Here is a 23,623-nt window from a genome sequence, read left to right as displayed (position 1 = left end):
GCCACAAAATAAGTCTGAAAAGCTGCAAATCAGAACCGAAGCACAGAGAGTTGTTGACTAGAGATGATACGCCGTCTCATGGTGGTCACTTCCTGTCGACGTTACAGATCAGAAGCACAGAGAGTTGTTGACTAGAGATGATGCGCCGTCTCATGGTGGTCACTTCCTGTCGACGTTACAGATCAGAAGCACAGAGAGTCGTTGACTAGAGATGATGCGCCGTCTCATGGTGGTCACTTCCTGTCGACGTTACAGATCAGAAGCACAGAGAGTCGTTGACTAGAGATGATGCGCCGTCTCATGGTGGTCACTTCCTGTCGACGTTACAGATCAGAAGCACAGAGAGTCGTTGACTAGAGATGATACGCCGTCTCATGGTGGTCACTTCCTGTCGACGTTACAGATCAGAAGCACAGAGAGTCGTTGACTAGAGATGATACGCCGTCTCATGGTGGTCACTTCCTGTCGACGTTACAGATCAGAAGCACAGAAAGTCGTTGACTAGAGATGATACGCCGTCTCATGGTGGTCACTTCCTGTCGACGTTACAGATCAGAGGCACAGAGAGTCGTTGACTAGAGATGATACGCCGTCTCATGGTGGTCACTTCCTGTCGACGTTACAGATCAGAAGCACAGAAAGTCGTTGACTAGAGATGATACGCCGTCTCATGGTGGTCACTTCCTGTCGACGTTACAGATCAGAGGCACAGAGAGTCGTTGACTAGAGATGATACGCCGTCTCATGGCGGTCACTTCCTGTCGACGTTACAGATCAGAGGCACAGAGAGTCGTTGACTAGAGATGATGCGCCATCTCATGGTGGTCACTTCCTGTCAACGTTACAGATCAGAGGCACAGAGTTGTTGACTAGAGATGATACGCCGTCTCATGGTGGTCACTTCCTGTGAACCGGCAGGTTTTAAGAGTGTTGCGGTGCATTGCAGGTAGTTGCCTGTTTCAACTTGTCTCGTCGCGAATCTTTGGTTTGAACTGGGCATTAAAGTTATGAATTAACGACAGATAAACAGAGAAGAGTGAAAATATATAATTCAAGTTTATAAAATAAAATAAGTAAAAATAGAAACTATACAAAAACAGTGAAGTTTCAAGACAAGAGTGACATCGCGTGTGAAAGAATAACATATTACATGTGGTCAATGATGTTATGACTGATTTGTGTGCATTAATAAATTAATATAATATGGTCCATAATTTGATAAAACAGTAAAATATATATTGACATAATGTAGTAAAATATAGTATAGGAGATAAAATATAAGGTGAAATGTATAATATATAGTATAGTACAGCTGTATGGCACAAAATATAAAGTATCGTAAATGACGAATAATAAACTTGTGTAATTCTGTAACTTTTTATTCTGACCTTTGCGCTGCAGGTACGGCCGGGTGGCTTTAAGGACAGACAAGAAGATAGAGAGCAGCTCCACCAGGTCTCCAGTGACGTGACACGCCGTCGCCTCATGGTACATCATGTGCAGAGTGTTGAAGGACTGCAGAAGACAGACAGAGAGCATCGCATTATTCTCCAGATCACAAAGATGTTTTGAGTTTTTATGTAGTGGTTCACACCAAATGCAAAGCATAATTCTTAGGCAGCATACACAGTCGATGCAGTGCAGCCAATAAGTGAAATTTGGGTGACACTGTGTCACAAAAGCCTGTCAGCGTTAAGATCCTCCTGATGTCCTGACTTTGTTGAATCAGAAATGGAGGAACAAAAATTATTGTAGCCATCTGACGGCACCCAGACCTCAACGACAATGGCTCGTATTTCTACAGAGGCTCGACTAATAAAAAAATTGAAAAAGAAGTTAGACTACACGGTAAATTCTGAAAATATGTGTCTGTTACTTGATTCCAGCTTTCAGTTGTATTTTACTATCAACCTAGTTTGCTCTTTTAGACCCAGACATGACGTTTACAGCAGCAACAAAGCAGCAATAGTGGTTATTTCAGCCACGACTGTTGATGGAAGGAAATGGCGGACAGAACTGTTGTTCTTCAGCTTCTCGCATTAGTAACACAAATAAACACACATGATCACATAGTCAAACACACACAAGTAACACAAGACAAGAATTCACTTTGCGTTTAAAGAGGAGATCCAGATTGTACCTCAGTCATGAGGATGAGTCCTCTGTTAAACACCACCAGCAGTCGGTCCTCGTCGTTCTCCAGCAGAACCCTGAAGGCACTGAGAGGAACAACAGAACCAGGTGTTAGGATCCAGATCACAGAAGCTCCTCAAAGCAAATATTCAGTCTCTAAATCTGACTCTTTTTTAAGCTGAGAATGTCCAAACCACCACAGAGACTAAACATATTTACTGTTACTCTGACTGGAGCAGAAAGAAAGATCATTTCCACAGATCAATGACACCGCCTCACTGACCAGGCTACACATGACGCTAAACATGTTACAAGCTTCACTGTATACATTTGTGCATGTGTCCCGACCTGATGAGCGTGGTCCAGCAGGAGCGGCCGTCCAGGCAGCGCAGGTAGCAGCTGATGGTGGTCTTCTTGAACTGTTTAATGTCCTCCAGCTCTTCTTCTCTCATGTCAGGTCGCTGCGCCACAAACAGCTGCATCAGGTTGAACAGCTCCTCCACCGCCTGCAGGGTGCAGCACCGACACAGCACAGACAATCAATGCATCATTTTCATAACATACAGGCACATTCGATACATGTTTTATGTGTAAGATTTAGGGGGATTTAGCTGTGTTTTTAGGGGCGAGGACTGCAGATTGCAACCGGCTGATACTTAAGGAGGTTATTACCCGGAGCATAATTATCTACAGAGGTCTCTTCCTCTCCAAAACCAACGGACCAGGGGTCTCATTTATAAAACAGTGCGCAGGATCCATACTAAAAGTGCACGTGCACACAAAAGCAGGAAATGGTGTGCGGCAAAAGATATTCTGATTTATAAAACCATGGGTACGCTTGGCAGTGCCCAATTGCCCAAATCAACTTGGCATTGTCTGCACGTGGATTCGCCTCATGTCCCACCCTCTACACGCCCACATTCAACTATAAATCGTCAAAGCAATTTCTGCTGGAACTGATCTGAGAGCAGCCTCTCCACTCACCCCGGGGTACTGGCTGGCGTGTGGCGTCAGGTTCTTGAAGGCCCACTGGATGTTCTGGTGCGAGGCGAGTTGTCGGGTGAAGGTAGGCGACTGCTCGCAGCACATACGCAGGATGCCGTAGTAGGCGGGCAGCATGCCGCGGTTGAAGAGCACCACCTCCTGGTCGTCGTGGTCGGCCAGGATGTAGTTGAAGGCAATGTTCTTGGTCACCACAGGGTTCTGCACCACCAGGCGGACGTTCTCCGGACAATCCACGCACATGTTGTACCAGAAGGACAGCAGCGCCTGCTTATTGTGGTTGGTGGCGATGGCCGGCTCCGACAGTTTGGGCTGAAGGCGGAGACGAGGACAACATGAATAACGATTCAGACAAGAAACTACTGATCATTATGAAGCTGCAACTAACAGTTATAATGTGGTTATAAGCAATTATTAGGCTGTAACATGGTTATTAATGGACATTATGTGTTATTAAGTTCTCCTACGAAGACAAATTTCACATTATTACAACTGTGTGTTATTTAAATTTAATTCATTATCTGCTTTTATATGGAGCGACATTTAGATCAACATTGAATTAACCCCAAATAAATAAATATGGCTATGAAGAATTCCTAAAATAAATAAGCAGGGCAATAAATATGTAGATAAATGTAAATAAAAATGTATATAAATGACTCAATACAGATAAATAAGTAAACAGGATTTTAAATTTAGGAAAGGATGTTTTTTCAAAAGACTACTTTTATTTATTTCAGCAGACTTTTATTTCTTAATTTAATTATCCAGGATCTATTTCATAGCCATATTTATTTATTTCATAGGAAATGTATTTATCTTTTTATTTAATATCAACTTCAATAGCATTCCATATTTTTATATCCCAACTGAATATACAAGTAAAAAAGATAAAAATAAATGAATAAGGGAAAAAACAAAACAAATAAATGTAAACAGAAAATAATAAATAAAATATTTAATATAAGATATGAAATCTATACAAAACTGAGTCATTTGTCAAAAAATAAACACTTTAATTATTTATTTATTTTTTCATTTCTGTCCATTTATATTTACTAACCTCCAAATGTATTTGATAATTGAAGCTTTTTTTTACTACATTTTTTTTATTTATTCCTTCTTTATTTATTTATTTAATAATAATGGCATCTTTTGTCTTTCATTGACAAGACAGATATGTAAATAAATAATTTTTGTTTTGTCTCACCATCTGGGATGTTAGAAATATAACAGTTTCTTTAAATACTGAATCGGTGATAATATAAAATGAACATATATATAAAATAAACATAATAAATAGTAATAATAATATTAAGTAAATAAAGTAAATAAAAGAAAAAGACACAGAGAAACTTCAGAGGCAGTACTGAACGTACCTGGAAGAGGTTCCAGAGGTCCATGAAGTATCCAGAGAACATGAGTTTCTCCGTCTTGGAGATGAGGCAGTAGGTCATGAAGCTGAAATACTGCACCAGCTTGGTTGTGCCGTGAACGCTAGCGTCCACGTACAGCTTGGCGCGTCCCAGCAGCCCCAGCAGCAGGTTGTACACCTGGTGGAGGACCACGGTGGTGTCGGGTGACAGCGGCAGCTCGCGGGTCGGCAGGTGGAGGGAGCGCGTGGAGCGAAACATCTGGCGGAAAGAGTTGCTGGGGATGAGGGAGACGAGGAGGTACGCCGCCGCTGGAGGGAGGAGAGACAGTTTTATTTTTATTGTCTGTTATTTATCAGTAATGACTCGCTTCTAATTTTCTAATGAACTAGAAGCAATTTCTGCTCAGGTTATGTTTTTACACTGACGAACCATCTTGTTCTTTGGACTTTAATCTCTGCAAAGGTAAAGCTTCAACAGCAAAATGCTATTTATGTTTATTTATTCATCCAGAAAAACAGACTGTCACTCAAGTGGCCTGCCCTTACACAAGCAGAACTTTAAACCTTAAAGGAATACTCCGACGATTTGGGAGTTATGCCCTTTCTCTATCATTTTCATATTGAGACAACATGATCGATATCTTTTTTGTGTCTGTGCATCCAGTGGCTGGGTCTCAGCGGTTAGCACTGCTGCTTAGCTTAGCGAATACAATTGAAGTCTATAGGGGGTCAGTAGCCTACAGTAAAAGTGAACAAATAAACGTTACAGAAACCCTGAAGCTGGCATTTCTGCACGTGCATTTAAAATAAACATGTTTAAACATTAATGCGAAAAACAAGAGTCCTTTTTAGTTTGATACACTCTGAGGCAGAGGGTGCTGTCTGTAGCTCTGGTTGAGGGTGAGAGGCTGTCAGCAGATAAACAGAGATCTGTGTGGGTACATGAGACCCTAAAAAAGAGGCTGGATCATGGGGAGTACCACCAGTTGGTCCAGGAGCTTCTCCTCCATCATGGACGTTTACAGGCAAATTTTAGGATGACTCAGGGGCAGTTTGACAACCTGCTGTCTATTGTCAGGCCGTATAGCTCTGGGTATCCAAAAACTGCTACCACCAGTTTCTCCTCCATTGTTTACCAACTGTAAACGTGTTGTCGTGACCACCACAGAAGGCCCGCCTCTCAAATCATCTCATCGGACAATGGGGAAAAAAGATGACCAAAAAAAGAGATGATGTGGGGCGTTTTTCAATTCGAGGAGTTCAGAGCCAAAACACCAGGTGCTTAGACCACAGAAACGCGAAGTGCATCACAACCCAAAAAATGCAAGCAAAAAGCTTCAATCTCATTAATGACAAAAAGGCGCCTCCAGCTGCTAAAGCACTTTCTGTGTGATCAGGTCCTTACACTGTTAAAAACAGCGTCTGGTAAAAAGACTGCAGTATTTGGAGTGTATAACTGAGGCTCTTACATGTGCGGACTCGGGGGTAGTTGTGTGCCAGAAGGAAGCGTTCCACCCAGTTCTCCATGTTCTGCAGCACCCAGCTGTGGGCCAGTTTGTTCCTGGGAGTCTGGACAGCCAGCCAGTCCAGACACTGGGACGGGTTGTACTCAATCACCTGAAGGGAAGCACACACAAACATGAAGGCACACAGAACAAAAAAAACGCATCACGACCTGTCTGTGTGGGAGTGATGCTCCTGCCATGAGTCAGGGTGTTGACATGATCTGTACCTGCTGACTAAATGGATAAAACTGAGAGTGAGAGGAAGTCGACACGAGTGAAGGTTCAGCTTAAATGAGTCAATTCTGAAGTTGGGAAAACCACATTTTCATGCACTCTGGACTTAATCAACCAAAAAACTTCATCTGTTTAATTGTCATATTAAAGAAATGTTTCATCAGCAATGAGTTAAGTTTATAGTTGATCATCTATTCTATACCTTTTTATAATCTATAATAATCTGCATGGGGTTTTAGTAAAATTGTCTTTGTCATTTTTTATGCCACCATTTTGGCCAGACCTCTCTCATTACAAGACACATTTTATCTAAAGACACGTAACAGATGAAACTAAGGGCAAAGAATGTTTATAAAGATGGTAAAATAATCTCAAGATGCTAAAACTATTGTCACTAATGATTCCACTGACTAGATTATTGTCAAGTATCTGTAGCCACATAGAGAATAAGCCAAAGCAGATGAAATTAGCTTCACATTAAATATGTTGCCTCATTAAAAGAAGAGATATAAAAACTTGAAAAACAGTCAGAAGTAGAGGAGATAATTTCATTTCTGTGTCAGTGTCTTACCTCCCAGATCCTCTGCAGGATGTAGGAGGCGAAGGAGGGCATCCCGGGTGGTCCGCCTGCAAACTCCATCAACATCGTCAGCAGCTTGAAGAAAGGATTAGCAGCCTGATGAAGTGAAAGAAAACGGTTAAGCTTGTTATACACTCAGATCTCAGATTATTTAGTGTCAGACGTTGTATGAGTGCCACAGTAATAACAGAGACGCATAATGAGCTTAAATCTGCATGAGGTTGGGGTGCTCGTGATTCCACAGAGCGAATAAATTATTTCAAATAATAAGAATAATAGAACACTTTGACAGATGTGTCAGAACTTAAAAAATGTGTCAGAACATTAAAAAAAAATGATCCGAGTAACCTGCTTACCTCAGGAGTCAGCTTTGCGATGGAGGTGAAGAGCATCGACACAATCTGTTAGGAGGAGAATTATATGTTTAATATTAGAACAACTATTTGTAGAGCTGGGTGATATGATAGTGTATACTGTGTGATGGTAGAAATGTGTCAAGGTTATTATAATTAACTAAAAACTACAACTAGGTGTGAGAAAAACATTTTAAATTACTAAAATAAAAATAAAAAAATAGACTTTAAAAAAGAAAACTAAGTGAAACAATGCATCAATCTGGTCAGGAGACATCGTGCATATGTTTATTATGACAGGGATGTCAACACAAGAGTTGTGTTTGTATTGTGATACCTATTATCTTCTTAAATATTTCCCCTGATAAATAACCCCATGTATTAAATCATTTATTTAACCAAGAAGTCCCATTCAGATTGAAAATCTCTTCAACAAGAGAGACCTGGTCGAGGTAGCAGCCAATCAAAACATATTCAAAATGCAACAAATGCAACATATAATACAAACATCCACAATAAAACAACAATTATTCAAACTTAGTGGCCGCTCAAAAAAAAAAAAAAAAAACAAGCACATGTCTAAATACGGTGGTCTTAAGGAGAACCACTCATTCAGGTTTAACTGACAGAATATCACAAATAAAACATTAAATCTCAGACCTCAGGTACTGAGACCCACAGAAAGGACTGACTAGGCTGCCATCTTGGAAGTAGCTACGTCATGATAAAAAAATTTGAAATCTAATAATGAAACTAATAAAAACTAAACTGAAACAAGCACACACACTCTGGGAACTAACCAAAACTAAACTAATTTGAAAACAAAAAATAAAAATGAAATAAAAATATACACTAACGAAAAGTACAAAACTATAACAACTCTGCATGTATGTTCATATACTAGACTTGTATTGTACCTCTTATTATTTATTATTTTACTTTTTGCTATGTAACTGTACTTGTTTTCTGTTTTGACAACCGAATTTACCCTCTGGGGATCAATAAAGGCAAATCTTATTATCTTAGTTGATCTTGAAGTTTTAGGTTGGAGGTTAAAAAAGAATTTTGATGCAAACGCCACCATCGACTCATTTTCTGTGTGTATGTTATGAACCTACATGCTCTGCCAGGCGGTTGTTATAGCGACAGAGGCTGAAGATGAGGTTGCAGGTCTGCCTGATGTTGATACCATCTCTGATGTGCTGGAAGAGGAAGGGGAAGCCCTTCCCTCCGGTCAGCGCTGCCATGTCGCTCTGGGACAGAGTCAGATGTCTGGGGAGCAGGAAGAGAAAGAGAGTCGTCTGAACTCCTGCAGCATTACAGAGAGTAACATTTATTCCATCACATCCATGTCGCGCTGCACTCGTACCTCTCAGAGCGAGACTGCTCCACCAGCAGAGCAATGAGTGCGATCATCTTCTCCAGAGCTGCAGGACGATACTTCTCCTCCGCCAGAGACAAGATGTCTTCCTCCTCATCCTCTTCCTCTCCCTCCTCCTCCGACAGCACCTCCACCTGAGGCTGAGAGAGGAGGACACTCCTCATTTACTCCTCCTTATAATCACTTTACATACACGTCATCTGTCACTATGTATACAGTATCATTAACAGCGGTGGAATGTAATTGAGTACATCTACTCAATGTTGCTTCAGTACTTTATACTTAAATATTGTACTTTTTACTGCACTACATTTATCTAATAACTTAAGTTACTTTACAGGTTAAGATTTTACAAAGAACACGTGATCTATTTATCAAATATGATGCAGTGTTAAAGATTTCATGACCCAAAAGTATATTTAGGCAGTTAAAATAAGCTGCACCTTTACCAGCTATAACATTAAACTCAGTTCTCATGATAATGCATCAATAATAATGGTCTGGTAGGGCTGCCCCTTAAAATTGGAGATTCAAATCGTCAGTTGAACACCCCTCAGTTGAGGAGAAAGTGTAGCAGTCAGGACTGATGTAACAAATGTTTATTTTAATGTAAAATAAATAAAACACTCCAGCCCTGAGTGAATTAATTGAAAACTTCCTCCACCACTGAGCATGACTCTAAAACAGGGCTGCAGACTCAATCATGACATTTAATAAGAGAGAAAGATGTAATCAGTGTTAACTTACATTCTCAGGACCTTTGGTTCCCATGTAGAAATGTACCATGATTGAGATAGCTTGTAGTGACAATAAGAACTGACTCTGGAGACACAAAACACACCAATGACTTCAGGTTCGTGAAGATCTGCAACACTTTTAACGACTGTGCTTTCCCAGCATGTAGTAAAACATCGATAACACTTTACTTGAAGGTGTCTACATAAGGATGACATGACACTGTCATGAACTTGTCATAAACATTATGTACATGTCATAAACGTCTATGACTGCTGTCATTACGTGTCATTCAGTTTTTGTCTTGATTATGACAACTTGACATTTATCAAAGTGACATTACCAGAAGTTGTCTTTGTCATGACAAGTTGACATTAAAGCCCCTACAAGGAACTTTCACTTTGAGTTGATTTTGGCGACCCTGTGGACAAAAGCGGTAGTGTTTTGCCGGAATGAAGCCTACATTTCCAATGAGCTCTAGCGCATATTGTCGTAAAGACACTTACCTGGCTCACGCATGTGTTTGTGTTTTTGGGGATGAATGAAACAACAAGACGGGAAAACTTTGCCCACGCTCCTATCGGGGATCCCAGATCACCTCTGCCGCGCCCCAGCTCCACCTCTCCGCCATAAGGCTCAAGCGCCACTGCCGCCGGGGTAAACGCAGCGGTAGGCAGGTAAGGCTGAAGGCCTGTTTGGCATGTCACTCTTATGTAGATACCTTCCAGTTAAGTGTTATCAAAACATCTTTCGGAATAAGACTAAGTAGTTCAGACTGACCTCCTCCTCTCCCATCTTGGCGAACTCATAGAGGAAGGCAAAGTACTCAGTCAGGTGTTTGCTGTGGGGCTTGACGCCGTGCTCCATGATGGACAGGAGTGTCTTCACGAAGCGAGTGACGCAGGATCGGCTGCCAATGTCCTCCACCGGGCCATCCATGTCGTCGGAGCTGAGACAGAGAATAAGCAAAAAGGGAAATACGGTTTCAGAATCATTAGATACGCTTCAGTGGCCGCGTATGTGAACACACAGAGAAGGAACCTGACTCCCGTTTTCAGCTGCTCTCAACTTACTAACATACAGAAAAAGTCATGGAAAAGTTTTTGTTTGGCCTGTTCCCATTAGTGCATGCTTGAATCCCTCTCAACTCTGTTTGCTTCAGTAATGTGGAGCCTAAAATCTTTCCCAGAGTCCAGAGTGACGGAGACACTGAGTGACACATGGCTCCTGTTTGGATCTTTGTCGCCACCTGATACCACAGACACAACACTGTCTGTTTGTGCTGCACACCTCTAATGGCACACTTAAACTGACCCTACATTTGTTCTTCTTCTAGTGCCCAACGCTAAATAAGCTCCAAATATTTCTAGTTTAAGTTATTTCAAATGTACCTCTTTATCCTGAAGAAGAGAAGCTGTAATTAGTCTTTGCTGTGTGTTTTAAAAGTTGCATTCAAAATTCAAACTGCTCGACTGGGAGAAAAAATGAAACAACTTTATGGAGATCTGGTAAAACAAAACAAATTCTTCGAACATCAAAAATATTTGAGGAATGGAAACTCAACCAACTTCCATTTATAACACGTGTTGTGTGTTTTGATTTTCTTCAGGATTAAGAACGAAAATAAGAGTACAACACTGAACAGCTGACCAATCAGGTGTGACGTACCCATCCTCCATGCCGGGCTGCAAGTAGAGGTGAGCGTGAACCGGACGCAGCCTCTGGATGACATGAATACACAACCTCTGGAACATCTGGAGGACAGAAGCAGGCGAGAGTCAAATGTGTGTTTGTGACATGAGACAAGATGACGGTTGAACTTTGATCATTAAAACTTTAAACATTAAATACATTTTAGGGGGAAACTAGGAACAGGAAGGAAAGACAGAAACGAGAAATGTGGAACATTATGTATCAATAAAGTTATATCAGATAAATAACTCACTTGTCTAACAATCTGATTGGGGCACTTTATGAGGATCTGCATCGGCCACCAGTTGTCATCAGCCATGCGATCCAAAAACCACTGAAACAGAAGCAAGGTGAAACTAAAACACTGTACAGTACATAACACCAAAACAAGAAAATCCTTCAGCACTGAGGTAAAATATTTGTCAAAGCTGTGATCGCACCTCGCAGGCGGCCTGACTGTTGTTGAACTGTTTGGTCAGGAGTTCAATCCACTGCAGCATTGTGGGCTGGAGGTTACAGAGCAGGAAGGACACACATCAGTCAGTTTGTCTTCAGGCTACAGACTTTCAGTAGTCAGACACCAAATGTCCTTCAATACAGTGAGTGTGATTTACCTTCTCCTTGGAGTGGATGAAAGTCTCGAGGACAAATGATGTGCTGAGCTGCAAAGACAAGAACATTTACAGTAAAGAAATGAACTTGGTGTGGTGATGTCTGAATAAATTACTTAGATGTAGATGTTTCTGAACCCAACAAAGTGAAAGAGTTCTTGCTGGAGACTGGGACCTACTCTGTTCACCCTGTACATGCTACCCCTGGGACACATAATAAGTCATCACAACATCTCCTTCCACAGCTACGCAGATGATACACAGCTCTACCTGTCTTTTCGACCCACTGACACCAGTTAATCAGCTTCTCTTCACAGTTGCTATACGACCCAAAACGTCTTAAAATTTAACTCTGAGAAGACAGAAGTTCTCATCATTGGCCCTGAACATATCTCAAAACTAATTCAGCCACTCGTCAGCCGCCTCACTACGAACATAAAATCAGGTGTAAAAAATCCAGGTGTTATTCTGGACAGTGATTTGAGCCTGGAGCAACATGTAAACGATGTGGTTCAGTCTTGTTTTTACCAGCTGAGAAACATCTCCAAATGTAGGGTCACTTCTGTCCTTCAGTATCACAGAGGAAGTCATACATGCTCTTTTATCCTCCCACCTTGATTACTGTAATGCCTCGTTGACCTGCCTAAACAATCGAGCTATGCATCAGCTCCAAATTGTTTAAAATTCAGCAGCTAGACTTGTGTAAAACAAATGAACCTCCTTCCAGTCTCTTTCAGGATCCGTATAAATTTCTTTGAATCACATACAAGGCTCTCAATGATCTGGTACCAGAGTATATAACCGAGCTTCTCACACCGTACCGTCCAAACAGCCCCTCAGGTCTGCTAGTTTGGGTCTTCTAACTGTTCCAGAGTCCAGGTTAAAGACAAAGCCTTGATCGAGCCTTTTCAGTTCTTGCTCCTTGGCTTTGGAAAAATTAATTGTATGTACGGGAGTGTATGAATGTATGCAGCCATGTGTATATGTATGAATGCTTACAGGTATATTTGCGTTTAAGTGTTTATGTTAGTGTATATGCTCATGTTTTATAAGTATCACTTTTGTTTTGTATTTTATTCACTTTGGAAAGAACATTATGGTTTCAGCTGGAAAAGTGCTCTACAAATTAACTTATTATCATTATTATAATTATGATTATTATTGTTAAACAAGCTCTGCAGAACATATTGGGCATACAATTAACACTGGAGCCAAGTTTTTCATTCTAAATTTACATCTTGACAAATATCTTGCATCAAACAAAGATACTGCTGCCTTAAATCTCTGTCTACTGCAAAAACAGTCGCACCGCTTGCAAAAAGACCGGTACACTAAAGTTGATTATTTGGATTAAGGAATTACTCAAAACTCTACCTTTAGAGAAGATTACATACATTATTAACGGGAAACAATCGCTCTTTGAAATCATTTGCCATCCTTTTATACAATATATGGAGAATATTACTAACTAAAAAACATAAAACGCAGAAAAGAAGTTGTCACAACTCAAGCAACCAGGGAATTTTTGCTAAAAAAAAAAAAACACTTAAATAATTAACAGATTATCCAAATTGTCAATTAACTTCTTGGAAACCCACTTTTTAGCTCTAGGCTCAAATCTCAAGTTGCAAAAAGTGTTTTTTTTTTTATTGCTAAGAAGCATCATTTTGTTTTTCTTAATTACCATAACCATGTTTAATTTTCAAAATAACATCCTACAACTGCCCTTTAGTGTCAAACCTGACAATAAAGGTAAAAAATGTTTGAACCTGTACTACTTCTCACCTTAGCAGTCATGAGGGAGACGACTTTAGGGTCTGGTAGAGTGCTGGGGATGCTGCTGCAGAGCTGCCACATGAAACTGAAAACAAAAATAAAAGCAATTAAAAGCAACGGTGGAAGGTGATCGGTTTATTCTGTCATAATGCCCAAGTAACGGGTCTGCTACTCACCCAAAGTAAGTGTGTTCAAATATATTTTTATCCTGGAGAAACTGCATGTTGTCGTGCCAAATCCACTGAAAGAGACACAGATGTGTAAATTGAATAATATAATGAAATAAATGCATACTTAGTTACAAAATTCAGACTTAAAAAGAGAAAAAAGTAAACCCACGGTACCTCCAGCAGGTCAGGAGAGACATCAAAACTAAAGTCCTTCCCGTTCTCCTCCTCCAGCTCCACCCTCTTATAGAAGAGCATGTAGGCACTGTGTGTCTGCAAGTTCAATTAATGCTTCGTTATTACCTTTTGGATCATTTGTGGTAAAAGAAAATAAATAAAAATAATAAAAAAACAGCCTGGAAATCATGTTCACCTTCTCAAAAGAGAAATCCATGAACTTGTCCGTGACAGAGTCGTAGGTTTTCGTCTGAAAGATAAAGTAATGTCAGTGAAATCCAACGTGACGGATAAATTAATGTTTCATTTTCCTCTGACTGCAGCTCGTACCGTCATTTCTCCACCGAAGCACTCGGAGGCCAGCTGGGCCGAGTCAAACGGCTTCACCTCAGCATCGTTGAACAGGTACCTGCAAGAATGTTGCTTTTACATCCAACTGCACAACTTAAAATTGTAACTGCTGTCACACTCAGTTCCTTAAATCTGATCATTATTTTCAGTTCACGTGCTTCTGCCCTCACCACTTGTTGTTCTTGTAGGCGTGTGGGTTGACGATGTCTCTAATGAAGCTGTAGTAATGGCCACCGTCTGCTGTGCCCGTGTGCACCGTGACGCCGATGAGGTCGTACTCGTAGCTCTCCGTCACTTTTGCTTCGCCCTCTTCCCGAAAACCTGCAGCATTAACCAGACACGGCTCAGAAACTGTATTTTCTTCCATGACATAAAACACAGATTTTCAGAAACTATTTCGTCTTTTTAATAAAACTGTCGTTCTCACATTGGGTCTGTTTGGTGTTTCTATTAAATTTTTCTCTTGTAAAAGTCAGGTAACATAAATTTGGATTTATACATCGTCTCTGATGTGTGACCAGACTTTGTGAGTCTTCATTTAAAAAATGTACCTTTCCTTTTAGAAAATATATGGTAGTGTTAGTGGTTAGTGTTTCCCTTATCCTTTAATTTAAAACTTTTACTGCAAATTGAATTTTAATTTGATTAAAAAATAAATAAATAAATAAATACAATATAATTTTAAGTTTTATTTATTATTTTCTTTTATCCTTTGTGATTTTTTTGCTGTGTTATTTTTTAATTAATAACTTTTCACCTAGAATTTGTTATCACGTTTGCCATTTATATTTATTTTTTTAATCTTCATTTATTATTATTTTTCTCTTATCCTTTATTGTGATTTTTGCTGTTAAATTATGTTTTGTTTTGTTTTTTGGTAAATAATTACTTTTTCTTGGATTTTTGCATCACTTTTGCCATCTCTATAAATTTAATTTTTTATCTTTATTTTTTTTTATGATTTATTGTTAGTGTAACTTGTGTTTTCTTAATTAATTTTTACGTAGATTTTTGTATCACTATTATTAGCTCTCTGTTTTAATTTTTATCTTTCTTTAATATTATTATTTTATTCCTTATTTATTTTTTACTGTAAATACTTTTTTAAAATGTCTTTTAATTTAATACATTTTTACTTCATCATAATCATCATCATCATCATCATTATTATTATTATTATTATTATTATTATTATTATTATTATTATTATTATTATCATCATTATCATCATCATTGTTATTTGTAGTATTATTATTATTATTATTATTATTATTATTATCAATTTTTTATTAACATCTTTTTTACTTATTTTTTTTCTAATCGTTTTATCTCTCCATGTATAGAAGTATTTTTGTTTTTTGTTTACTTGTCTGGACACGGGCTTTAAAACTCAGACACTGATTAGCAGATTTACGTCCTGTATGCTCTGAAAATTTCAATTCACAAAAATGTGGGCAAAAAAGAAGTGATTGTCAAAACCAAGACTTAGAGTGTATCCAGTGTTTTGTGATGTCTGGACAAACCTTCTTTGCGCTCTCCTTTGCCCATGAGGAAGTCCTCAGTGTAGGGCGTCATGTCGAGACGCAGCGGGAAGGAAAAGTGGGTGTTGACCTTCTCCTTCATCATCGTCACCATGTTGAAGGTGTATCTCATGGTGTTGAAACTCAGGATGCGTGGCAGCTTTTTGAAACACGCTCTGTGGGAGGAGAGACGAAGGATGCAGTGAGACAGACGGAGATTATCAGACACGTTTAAAGCATGAAAACGTATCAAACTACAAGATTTCTAAAACAGGTTTTCACAGATTTTATTTTTCTACATGACCCACAGACCTTTTCTCCGCGCGGACCTTCTTGCCACACTGGGAGCAGGTGTACATGTTGTCGCCCTCCAGCGTGTCCTTGATGGTGACCTCATCCAGAGATTCCTGAAGAAAGAGAACAAAAAGAAACAGTTCTGACTTTCTGCAGGATGGTACATTTGGTAAGCGTGAAAAGGCTTTGAGAAACATTTTTCAGAGCTAATACTGATGTGTTTCAGAGACTCACGTAGATGTTCTTCATGTCGGCCACCTGACACCTTACTGTGTAAAACTCCTCTGCAGTCTGACTGACGTGATCACAGTCCTGCAGGACAAACGGCACAAAGTGTCACTCAAACTCAAATTTGAAATTCACCATTAGGTCAACTTTGTAACTCCTGAATGAGACCATGAGATGAGAGTAGTTTAACCCCTGGCACTACGCTAGGAAAATGCTAAGCTTCTTTTGATGTTCAGACTCACCAGAGAGACCACATTGTTGGTGATGACGCCTCCAAACAGAGTCTTCACTGTGTTTTTCTGAGAGAACAAATAAGGTGACATTCGTTAATACAGTTGTTCACATTTTCATTCAAACTTTAACTTAAAACAAAACTTGTTTGCTTCTCAAAATCTTCCTAATGTGCATGTGTCCTTTTTGCATATGTGCTTTTTTTTCTTTAACTCTGAATGGCCCCATGGCTCGGTTGTCCAGGTACTACTGGGCAGTCATGACACCAACGAAAGAGGCCACAACTGCCACCCAGGCTACTGCAGGTGGCAGTTCTCGTGAGGCTAGTGACCATTCAGTTTGGAGAGGCAGAGGAATGTTGTTTTTTTTTTTTTTTTAATTATATTATTACGGGAGATTTACGGGAAAATACTAATACGGGAGGACGGCGGGAAAGGGGGTAAAATACGGTAGTTTCCCGGCCAAAACGGGAGACTTGACAGGTATGAGCGGGAGCATTATTTGATAGGGTGGTATTGGACTATCAAAATATGTTACCTCTGAAATATTGATTAAAAATGTTAAAATGATATGTCTAAATATGCTGCCATTAATCCTACAGTGGCAGTGAGGTGATTAGTAGTCTTACATGAATGCATTGAGTAGTGGGAGCATTATGTTATAGGGTGTTATTGGACTATCAAAATATACTACCCCCCCACAACACCACTCTAAATGCGAGACAATCAGAGGTCTGAGAAGGGCAACGTGAAAGACAAAAAGCATTAATAACAACTAGAAAGGCAGGGAATCTAAACATGCACCTTTAGCATGTGAATAAGGAAGACAATGATCAGGGCTTCTGAATTTTTTATGACCAACTCCTGTCATCATTGGGTAATTCCGTAATCAGTAAATGTGTTGTCTTTATTCCTACAAAGTGCTGAATTCAGAAACATTATGAATAAAAAATTAAAAACATTTCCACATCATCAGTTTTTTACATCTAAGACCTCTGCAAAATGTTTCAAGATGTAAATCACAAATTAAATAAAAATAGCTTCTGTGTCTCAATGAGGAGTTGTTACTGGTCAGACTTGTGCGAAGTGTGTTTACCAGCTCCTGGGACATCTCCTCTATCTTGGTGATGAGGTCCGTGAAGAACTCCGTCATGTCCTTCTGCTCCCCGGTGTTCAGAGGCTGCTTGTCCATCGTGTAGGTTTTACAGAACGGCCGCGGGTTGTATGCTTTCCTCTCACTCTCCTGAACAGTCAAAGGAGGAGGAAATGGAGAGTTTAGATGATGTAACAGTTGTGTGGTTGATTCAGACTGTCTGAACCTTTTTTAATTTCACCAACAAGGAAGAAGCAACATTTTGCATGTTACTTTATGGACATGTGCTAAATCAAAATTCTGTTTTCACTATATGAAGGGGTCACAGGAAATTAGGGCTGCACACAGATAAAAATTCCTAGTCGCCCAACAGTCCTCATCAGGGTCCATCAGTGGACCAACAGTCCTCATCAGGGTCCATCAGTGGACTAGTCTCCTGCATATTTCTGATATGAATGTAATGATTAAATGATATATTTTGGTGGTTTGAGTTGAAGGTGTGAGAAAGAATAGTATCAGTAACATTGTTAACACTGTGCTACATTACAGAGAAATACAAACCGTACTAATGAACCTTCATTAATATAGGCCTATATTTTATCTACAAGTGCACGTCACACACTGAGCGAGCCGCCTGTTAATGACGCTGTGGGCTAATGGGCATGTAGCTACTTCCATGTTTCAGATGATACGTCATGTTTGTAGTCGACCAATGAAGATGAGTTTACATATCACCTTGGGTTCGTCCTTCACCTTCTCAAAATGATCCCACACTTTGGATTTCCTGCCCGACATGTTATTAACTAGCCTGTGGAATAACTGCAGGTACCAGCCCTGGAAATTAACCTGACTCCTGTCTGACTGCTGAGCGTGGACACTTCCTGTGTCTGTCCTTTCACATTAAAGTCACACATGGTCCAGTCATATAGGTTTGGATTTATTTTGACAAGGCGCAGCTCCTGATAGAATTTCATGTTTGTTTGTTTGTTTGTTTGTTTGTTTTCTGTAACTAAGCAACTAATGAGATCTTTCTGGTCAACGATTACAAGGCAGCCCTACAGGAAATGCAATGTGTTTGTCAGTGAGATTAGCACCACCACTATCATTCATCAAAAGTGCGTCTACAAAACAAGATAATGGCCATTTTCGACTTTTGCTGACGATGAATCAGTTTGAAATATTGCAGGGAGCAAAGGAGCAGTTGTGGACAACAGGCATCCAACCTCCAACTTCTTAGTCATGTAACCAACTCCTTTTTCCTCATTTATGTTGTTAAGCTCCCTATTAGCATTAGCATTGGATTTAAATCCAAAATATTGACAACAAATCTTCCGCCATCATCATGTCGGTCAGCTCTCTCAGTAGTGTCCATCATTTCACTAAATATTTTTAAAAAAGAAATTTAAAAAATGATGGTGGGGGCAATGGCAATGGTGTGAGTGAAGACAATTTGCTTTAAAGGAAGATTTCACTTTCTATGGTCCTGGAAAAAGTTGTCTATCAAACTGTGTCTGGGGGATCGCTGGTGGCTTAGTGGTAGAGCAGGCGCCCCATGTACAAGGCTGTTGCTGCAGCGGCCCAGGTTCGACTCCAGCCTGTGGCCCTTTGCTGCATGTCATTCCCTCTCTCTCTCCCCCCTTCACGCATGTCTGTCCTATCCATTAAAGGCTAAAAAACCTCAAAAAAAAAAAAAAAAAAAACTTTACAAAAAAAAACAAAAAAACCCCTGCTGACGAAAGACTTTAAGAAGTATCACGAAAACATCCAAAACATTTTCTGAAAAACTCCTGAGCAGCATTTCTCAAAGTATCAGATTTTGGGTGTGTTTACTCGTAGGGTGTAGCCAGTCCGTCAGAGAAGGAAATGCTTTGTTCAGCATTAGTTCAGCCCAAATATGGATAAAAGACACTTGGATAATGCTGCACGGGAATTTTCAGCAAGATTTTCAGACATTTTATAACCTTTTTTGTTGCTTTTTGTTCAGCCTTCGTCAAAGTCCTTTGCACTGATATGCTCTCAATTTTTGGGTGCTCCGCTCTTCTTAAGGCTACTCGATAGAAAACTTTTTCTGGAACCACAGGGAGCCTGGGGAGGTAAGACCCATATACAATTTGTATTGTTTTGGGTGAACTATTTCTTTAAGTTCTGTTTGAGCCTCACAGTGGGTTTCGATAAAAAACTGAACTGCACTTGAGTCTAGGGCTGCCTATGCTGTTTTTGACATTCACATTTACATATTTAAGCGTTAACGTTTTAACATGCAATTGTTTGACATCCGACTGCTCTTTCACAAATCTTTAAGATGATGATGAACACATGTTTTCATGATTTGTTTCACTGATCTCTGTGGCGTTAATAAAATGCAAAGTACAGGATGACTTTAAGGACAGTCAGAGGAACAGATGTAAAACTCACCATGAGATATGTGAACATCTTCTGCAGCTCCAGCAGCGTGGTCTTATGTTTGATATCCTCCGCGTACTGCGCGCACGCACACACACACACACACACACACACACACACACACACACACACACACAAGATGAGAATCCACATTCTGTGTTGAATGTGAATGATGCTCTTTTGGGGTGTTCTGCCCTCAGTTTGTCTTGCAGGTGCTGACCTTGGCAGTGAAGACGGCCTGGCGAGCCTCAGGGATCATGTAGAGCTGCTGGATGGTGGAGGCCAGGTAACAGGTTGCTCCCAGGTTAGTCAGACCCACGAAGCGGCACTCAGCCCGAACGTCATCGTGGGGCCAGTAGTCCCATTTATACGGAGCATGAGAAGCTGGAGGAAGAATACCACATGACGGATTTAATGTTCAGCGTGTGTATCAGAGGCTTTTCGGGTGTACCTGGTGGCACTTTTGCCAGAAAGCACACGTCCCTGTAAAGCCTACGCTAATCACCATTTCTTGACATTAACTTGTGAGTGTCATGTTGAGCAGATTGTTATCTCACCAACTCTGCAGCTCTGGAGCTTTTCAGCCATTTCAGCTCACTGTTGTAGTTTTAAAACACGTTAACTGTGTAGTTCATTGAGGCTGTCCCAGTCTCTCCAGCATCATTCCCACCAGAGGGACAATGTCTCACAGAAACTGGATTCACTGTAGCAAAGCTCAAATTGAGTCAGATCATTGTCCCTGAGGACTTCTGACACAGAGTGTAGCTTGCAGAAGAGTTTCCTACTTTTATAATCAAGTGCATATTGGACCATTAGGTGGACAGAGCTGGTCATACAGTGTTGTGTGTCTGTCAGCTTGTTTGAAGTTTTTAACCACCTAAGTGGACAAAATCACTCGATGCAGCTTCAAAGGATTTATTCTGAAGGAAATCGACCTCAGTCCAAAATATCTGCATTTAATTTAGGTGGTTATCGATGATATTAGTGAGTCAAGTTTAGTCAAGAGTACCTTGAGTTTATTTTTTGCCTTGCATTGGTTACTAAGGTCTTTGGTGCAACGGTCCAGCGATTCTTGAAGTATAAGACCAGGGCAAGGGGAAAACCAGAAATACTTAAGTGAACATTTAAAGGAACCCTTAAGGAGTAGACTTAAGGGTGTTTTGGGCAAACAATTTTATTTTAAAGAAATCTTGGATTTTAAGGAAAATCTTCACTGACTGTGTTTTGTGCAACCGGTCCCAGGTTCTGCTGGTAACAAACTAACCAATCAAAAAGTGTATTAACCAGCGTCCTCACCTTGCATGTGCTGTGACATGACCCAGTTGTGGAGCAGCCGGTAGTTCTCCACTGAGCCCTTCACCGTCTCCACCAGCAGGTCGTAGGCAGCGGCCCGGGCAGCGTGGGACTTGCATTTCGGCTGAGCCCTGTCGGCCAGGCTGGGCAGGAGGAAGAGGAGGTTGTGGACGTCGCGCAGGAACTCCTGACCCTCGCGGGAGAACTTGAAGGGAGGCTTGTGTTTGAGGACACTGGTGGCGAGTCGCAGGAGGCCGGTCAGCCCGTCATCCTCGATCGTGCCGTCCTGCTGGTCTAGGATCTCACGGCTGGAGGAGAGAAGAAGACTGAGGTCACTGCGGGTTGGTGTTATACTTTTCGACTGGACAACATGCTCTACAGTTCACCACAAGTCAGTTTATTTCTTATAGAGCTGATCACAAAGCTTGTTGGTAGAGAGAAGTTGGTCACAGCTCATCACACCTGCAGGCTGTCAATGCACCAAACTATTGCACAGTTACAGTTTACTGTATGTAAAGTTCCGATGTTGAGTGTGCGACAGTCTGACCTCCTGATGCAGTCGGCGAGGTGTCGGGCGAGAGCGTCCAGGTCCAGCAGGGTGGTCTGCATCGAGCCGGCCAGCGACAGAGAGGGAGAGACCTTCTGTGAGTTCAAACAGACCAATACTAGCAACAGCTCAATAAAACATCACACAAACACTACCAACTGTTTTCAATCGACCGACTACAGATCAATATGATCATCAGTACTGTGATCAGTGAGGCTCCCACCTGGCTGGCGTCTTTAACGTGGATGTTGTCGATGAGTTTACAGAGCAGCCAGAAGTATTCCTTACAGCCCGTCCTCAACAGAGGCTCCTCTTCATAGTCCTCCACCTTCAAAACACACGATACCATTAAACTACACCAATGATGGCAAAGTTCACACATTCTGCACTCAGTAAGATCCTCAAAAACTGAAGCAGAGCCTGCATTTCTGTGCTGGATTGCGAGGTCTGCACATAATTTCATCGGCCTTTGCAAATCTAGCACTTATAATCTGGGAAATTTAAAAAAAAAAATGCATGTAAACCTGATGGACCAATGTACAGCACTACTCCTGTGTGCCAAGGGTATAGGACAACTACAATGGTTGATGCGAAAACAAAAATGGCCCTATGTAGAGCCAGTGTTTAGTTTGTCCTTTCTGGGCTACTGTAGAACAACATGGCAGACTCTGTGGAAATGGACCTGCTCCGTATGTAGATACAAATGTCTCGTTCGAAGGTAACGAAGACGCAACAATACTTAAATCGTTAAAATGTGAAGCATTTAAGGGGACGATTCCCCCCTGCTGAAAAATAAATTTCAGGCTCTGTGAAGTTAAATTCTAAATATCAGTCAGAATTTCTGCAGGTTACCACCAACCATCTGCAGCAGGGGTGACGGCCATGATGTGACATTAAGTTAGGGTGGACATTTTTGACTTCTAAGTAGTTTATTTATGGGCACAACCTCTCTGCATTACAGTTTATTAATTTAATCACTACTGCAAACCACTCTACTACAATAATATACCCTAAATTTTATTCTATTTTATATATATATTGAATTGTATTTGTAATATTTAACTTTTGCACTGTTTTATGTCTGAGATTCTGATTTGTGTACATGGGTGATGCCATACACAGCCCTGCCATTGGTTCCATAAGGACAGGGAAGAAGAAGATGCAAACTACAAAGACTGTAAAAATGTCCCCTCCCCCCCCCCCCCCCCCCCAAAAAAAAAAGCTTTAATGTCTTTTATGAGGAATGAAGTGCTTTTTTGGGACATCAAGGATACACCCAGCAAATTCTGGCAAGTAACACTGAATGTAAACATAACTTTTGCTTGTTTACAAGAGAAAAATTCCACTGGACGTCTTTATTCAGAGTGTGTCCCCGTGTCTCCTGCATTATTCCCACTGGAGGGACAATGTCTCACAGAGACAAACTGGTGTCACTGTAGCAAAGCTCAAATTGAGTCAGATCATCGTCCTCAGAGGACTTCTGACACAGAGTGTAGCTTGCAGAAGAGTTTCCTGTGCATGTGTATTTTCTTCTACTGAGTGTGTGCGAGTGTGTGCGACCTACCCTGAGTGGCTTGAGGGCCTGTGCGTCAGGCAGGAACTTGAGGAGCGTGGAGGCGGCGAGCAGCAGGAAGGACCTGTTGATGGACTCTCCACCCTCCAAACCTGAGAGGGAGAGCTTGTAGAGGCCGTTACATGCCTCGTGTCTCACAGCCGGCTGAAAACAACAAAAACAACACGTCAACAAACTGATAAATATGTTGGTTAACATCTGCAGCTGATTTCTTGGCTCAGCTAACCACATACACTGCGACTCAATCCTGCGATTTGGTGCCATCACTTGGATCAATCAGGCTTCCATACTTTATCCAACTCTTTAGGTATGACATTGACAGCTTTGCAATGCAGAGCACTTGTACCTTGTGCATCAAATTAAGCACTCC

At 40.7% G+C, this 23,623-nt stretch overlaps 1 protein-coding gene across 2 annotated transcripts in view; it reads right to left on the bottom strand.

The window, feature by feature from the left end:
* Positions 1–23,623, bottom strand: part of usp34 (ubiquitin specific peptidase 34) — a 75,801-nt gene that overhangs the window by 6,620 nt on the left and 45,558 nt on the right. Inside the window, exons 37-69 of one of the 2 annotated variants that reach the window (XM_033623736.2) lie at positions 23,245–23,397; positions 21,904–22,008; positions 21,681–21,775; positions 21,137–21,441; positions 20,061–20,224; positions 19,853–19,918; positions 17,441–17,587; positions 16,357–16,413; positions 16,121–16,198; positions 15,905–15,999; positions 15,596–15,768; positions 14,243–14,393; positions 14,052–14,130; positions 13,918–13,971; positions 13,722–13,817; positions 13,554–13,618; positions 13,387–13,462; positions 11,605–11,652; positions 11,431–11,496; positions 11,244–11,324; positions 10,967–11,052; positions 10,079–10,247; positions 9,311–9,385; positions 8,552–8,703; positions 8,301–8,454; positions 7,186–7,230; positions 6,821–6,925; positions 5,980–6,127; positions 4,515–4,819; positions 3,118–3,447; positions 2,482–2,639; positions 2,141–2,219; positions 1,389–1,515 (exon numbers count right to left, since the gene is read on the bottom strand). In XM_033623736.2, coding sequence (XP_033479627.2) covers positions 1,389–1,515; positions 2,141–2,219; positions 2,482–2,639; positions 3,118–3,447; positions 4,515–4,819; positions 5,980–6,127; positions 6,821–6,925; positions 7,186–7,230; positions 8,301–8,454; positions 8,552–8,703; positions 9,311–9,385; positions 10,079–10,247; positions 10,967–11,052; positions 11,244–11,324; positions 11,431–11,496; positions 11,605–11,652; positions 13,387–13,462; positions 13,554–13,618; positions 13,722–13,817; positions 13,918–13,971; positions 14,052–14,130; positions 14,243–14,393; positions 15,596–15,768; positions 15,905–15,999; positions 16,121–16,198; positions 16,357–16,413; positions 17,441–17,587; positions 19,853–19,918; positions 20,061–20,224; positions 21,137–21,441; positions 21,681–21,775; positions 21,904–22,008; positions 23,245–23,397 — 4,087 coding nt within the window. The remainder of the gene's footprint in view (positions 1–1,388; positions 1,516–2,140; positions 2,220–2,481; positions 2,640–3,117; positions 3,448–4,514; positions 4,820–5,979; positions 6,128–6,820; positions 6,926–7,185; positions 7,231–8,300; positions 8,455–8,551; positions 8,704–9,310; positions 9,386–10,078; positions 10,248–10,966; positions 11,053–11,243; positions 11,325–11,430; positions 11,497–11,604; positions 11,653–13,386; positions 13,463–13,553; positions 13,619–13,721; positions 13,818–13,917; positions 13,972–14,051; positions 14,131–14,242; positions 14,394–15,595; positions 15,769–15,904; positions 16,000–16,120; positions 16,199–16,356; positions 16,414–17,440; positions 17,588–19,852; positions 19,919–20,060; positions 20,225–21,136; positions 21,442–21,680; positions 21,776–21,903; positions 22,009–23,244; positions 23,398–23,623) is intronic. The other variant, XM_078166490.1, reaches the window with a different exon arrangement.

The sequence above is a fragment of the Epinephelus lanceolatus genome, chromosome 3, assembly GCF_041903045.1.
Source record: "Epinephelus lanceolatus isolate andai-2023 chromosome 3, ASM4190304v1, whole genome shotgun sequence".
Taxonomy (NCBI): Eukaryota; Metazoa; Chordata; class Actinopteri; order Perciformes; family Serranidae; genus Epinephelus; species Epinephelus lanceolatus.
Note: the sequence above shows the minus strand (reverse complement) of the source record. Positions and strands in the feature narration are given on the sequence as shown.